The 1865-nt window shown below is 41.4% G+C and overlaps 1 protein-coding gene across 1 annotated transcript in view; it reads right to left on the bottom strand.

Moving 5' to 3' along the window:
* The window catches only part of LOC108692648 (armadillo repeat-containing protein 4), a 6638-nt gene that overhangs the window by 1549 nt on the left and 3224 nt on the right, over window positions 1–1865 (bottom strand). The window contains 2 exon segments of the mRNA XM_018200997.1: window positions 98–522; window positions 1282–1729. Of these exon segments, the coding sequence (XP_018056486.1) occupies window positions 98–522; window positions 1282–1729 (873 nt within the window).

The raw sequence follows: 1865 nt of genomic DNA, 5'->3' as shown, positions 1-1865 counted from the left end.
TATATATATATAAATTATTAAAAAACTTTTTTCTACGAAGCAGTCGCGCAAACTTTTAATAAATAGAAATCATCATCATAAGCGGCGTTGGACCAACAGTTTCCACGAGAGCGGCCAATTTCTTCACGACGCCGTGATCCGTCAGGATACCCAGATTCTCAGGATCAGTGGCAATCTCCGCGATCATGGCGCAGACCGCGCTGAGCACTTCCGTGTTTTTGCTCTCCAAGAGACTGACTGTGAGTTCCAAGCCGCCCACGAAAGCGCGCACCATCTCAGGGGAATCCTTGGCGTGACGGATACAGGGTACCAGAGCGAGACAAGCATTACGTTTGATCACATCACTGGGATGCTTCAACAGGGACCAGACTAATCGCACTCCGTCCAGTTGATGCTCCGAGTCATTGATGATGTCCATGCATTTCTCATTGACAGCACACTCTTTCAGCACCAGTGGCACGTTCTCTAGTAATGGCTCGTACGTGGCGCTCAATAGTCTAATCTGCAAAGGTCCCTAAAGCACTCATTCTGCGGTATCGCAAATACTGGAGTAACGAGGAAACATCGATCGTCATGGGATTGGTGTAGCACACGTTAACTCGATTAATCATCGAGAATGGTATTTGCAACCTTCCGATACACAATCCAATTTTCGCTTCATTTGGAAATTATCTCTCATATAAATTCCAATGGGATAATTAAAGTTAAATGGGTCAATGCAGCTATATTCCAATAAAATTGATAATTGATAATCATTAAATTGTTAACATATATGATGAGACTTTATCTAGTAATTGCTCGAGGATCATTAAAAGAACCATGACTATCGATTATTATATCTGAATATTTAGTCTGAATATTTATTCTGAATATGCAAGGGATCTCTATTATCTGCAATATAACACATTCAGTTTTTAAAACAATTTTTCCCTTTTGATACAATATTCTAGTTATTAAAACACACGATAAATAATTGACACGATAAATAATTGATCCAAGTAGATATTTTTACGCACATAAAAGTTATCTTATTCAGAAAAGAAAAAATATTCGATTCCTCGTGGCGTTACATCATCTTTGAGATCATCTGTATAAATATTCCTTCCTATAAGCTTAATGTACAAGCAAGAGTTCGACATATGTAGATAAGCAAAGTTTGGTTCAGAAAGAGAAAGAGAGAGAGAGAGAGAGAGAGAGAGAGAGAGAGAGAGAGAGAGAGGGAGAGAGGGAGAAAGAGAGAGAGGAAGAGAAGAAAAGCACAGATAGAAGTGTACTCCTGACTTTGAATGGTCTTTACCAGTTTCGGTAGACCCTCATTAATCCTCAAGACATCCCTGTTAGTGGGATCCTTACAGCACTCGGCGAGGGCGCCTACAACGTTGGCTAACACCCTTTCATCCTCGTTTTCCTCGAGCAGAGGCACCAATGACGCTACCAGACCGTTTTGATTGAATCTCATTATGTTCTCGGGGCTGATGGCACACTTCCAGACGCCACCGGTGACCGCGGCCAGCAGGCGCTTATTGGCGTGCACCTCCTCGCTCTGCACGAGTTTGCAAAGTGGGTCCAGACCGCCAGCTCGACGCACCATCATTCGAGTTTCCCGATTAGAAGCGCATTTGAAGATGGCCAAGGCAGAGTTCTCCTTCAGCTTCACGTTGTCATTCTTTAAATGTCGCACCAAGTCGTCGATGATGTTCACTCGTTCAAATTCCTCTCTGAAAATATTCTACAGATGCCCCAATAAATATTGGCATCACACAACTACAAGGGAATATTTATAATGAAATTTTGAAAATAGATAGTTTAATTAATTACGATTTTAATAAATGCATCAGTGCCATGGATTTTGAATAGCAATGACA

The sequence above is a fragment of the Atta colombica genome, unplaced genomic scaffold, assembly GCF_001594045.1.
Source record: "Atta colombica isolate Treedump-2 unplaced genomic scaffold, Acol1.0 scaffold78, whole genome shotgun sequence".
Classification (NCBI taxonomy): domain Eukaryota; kingdom Metazoa; phylum Arthropoda; class Insecta; order Hymenoptera; family Formicidae; genus Atta; species Atta colombica.
Note: the sequence above shows the minus strand (reverse complement) of the source record. Positions and strands in the feature narration are given on the sequence as shown.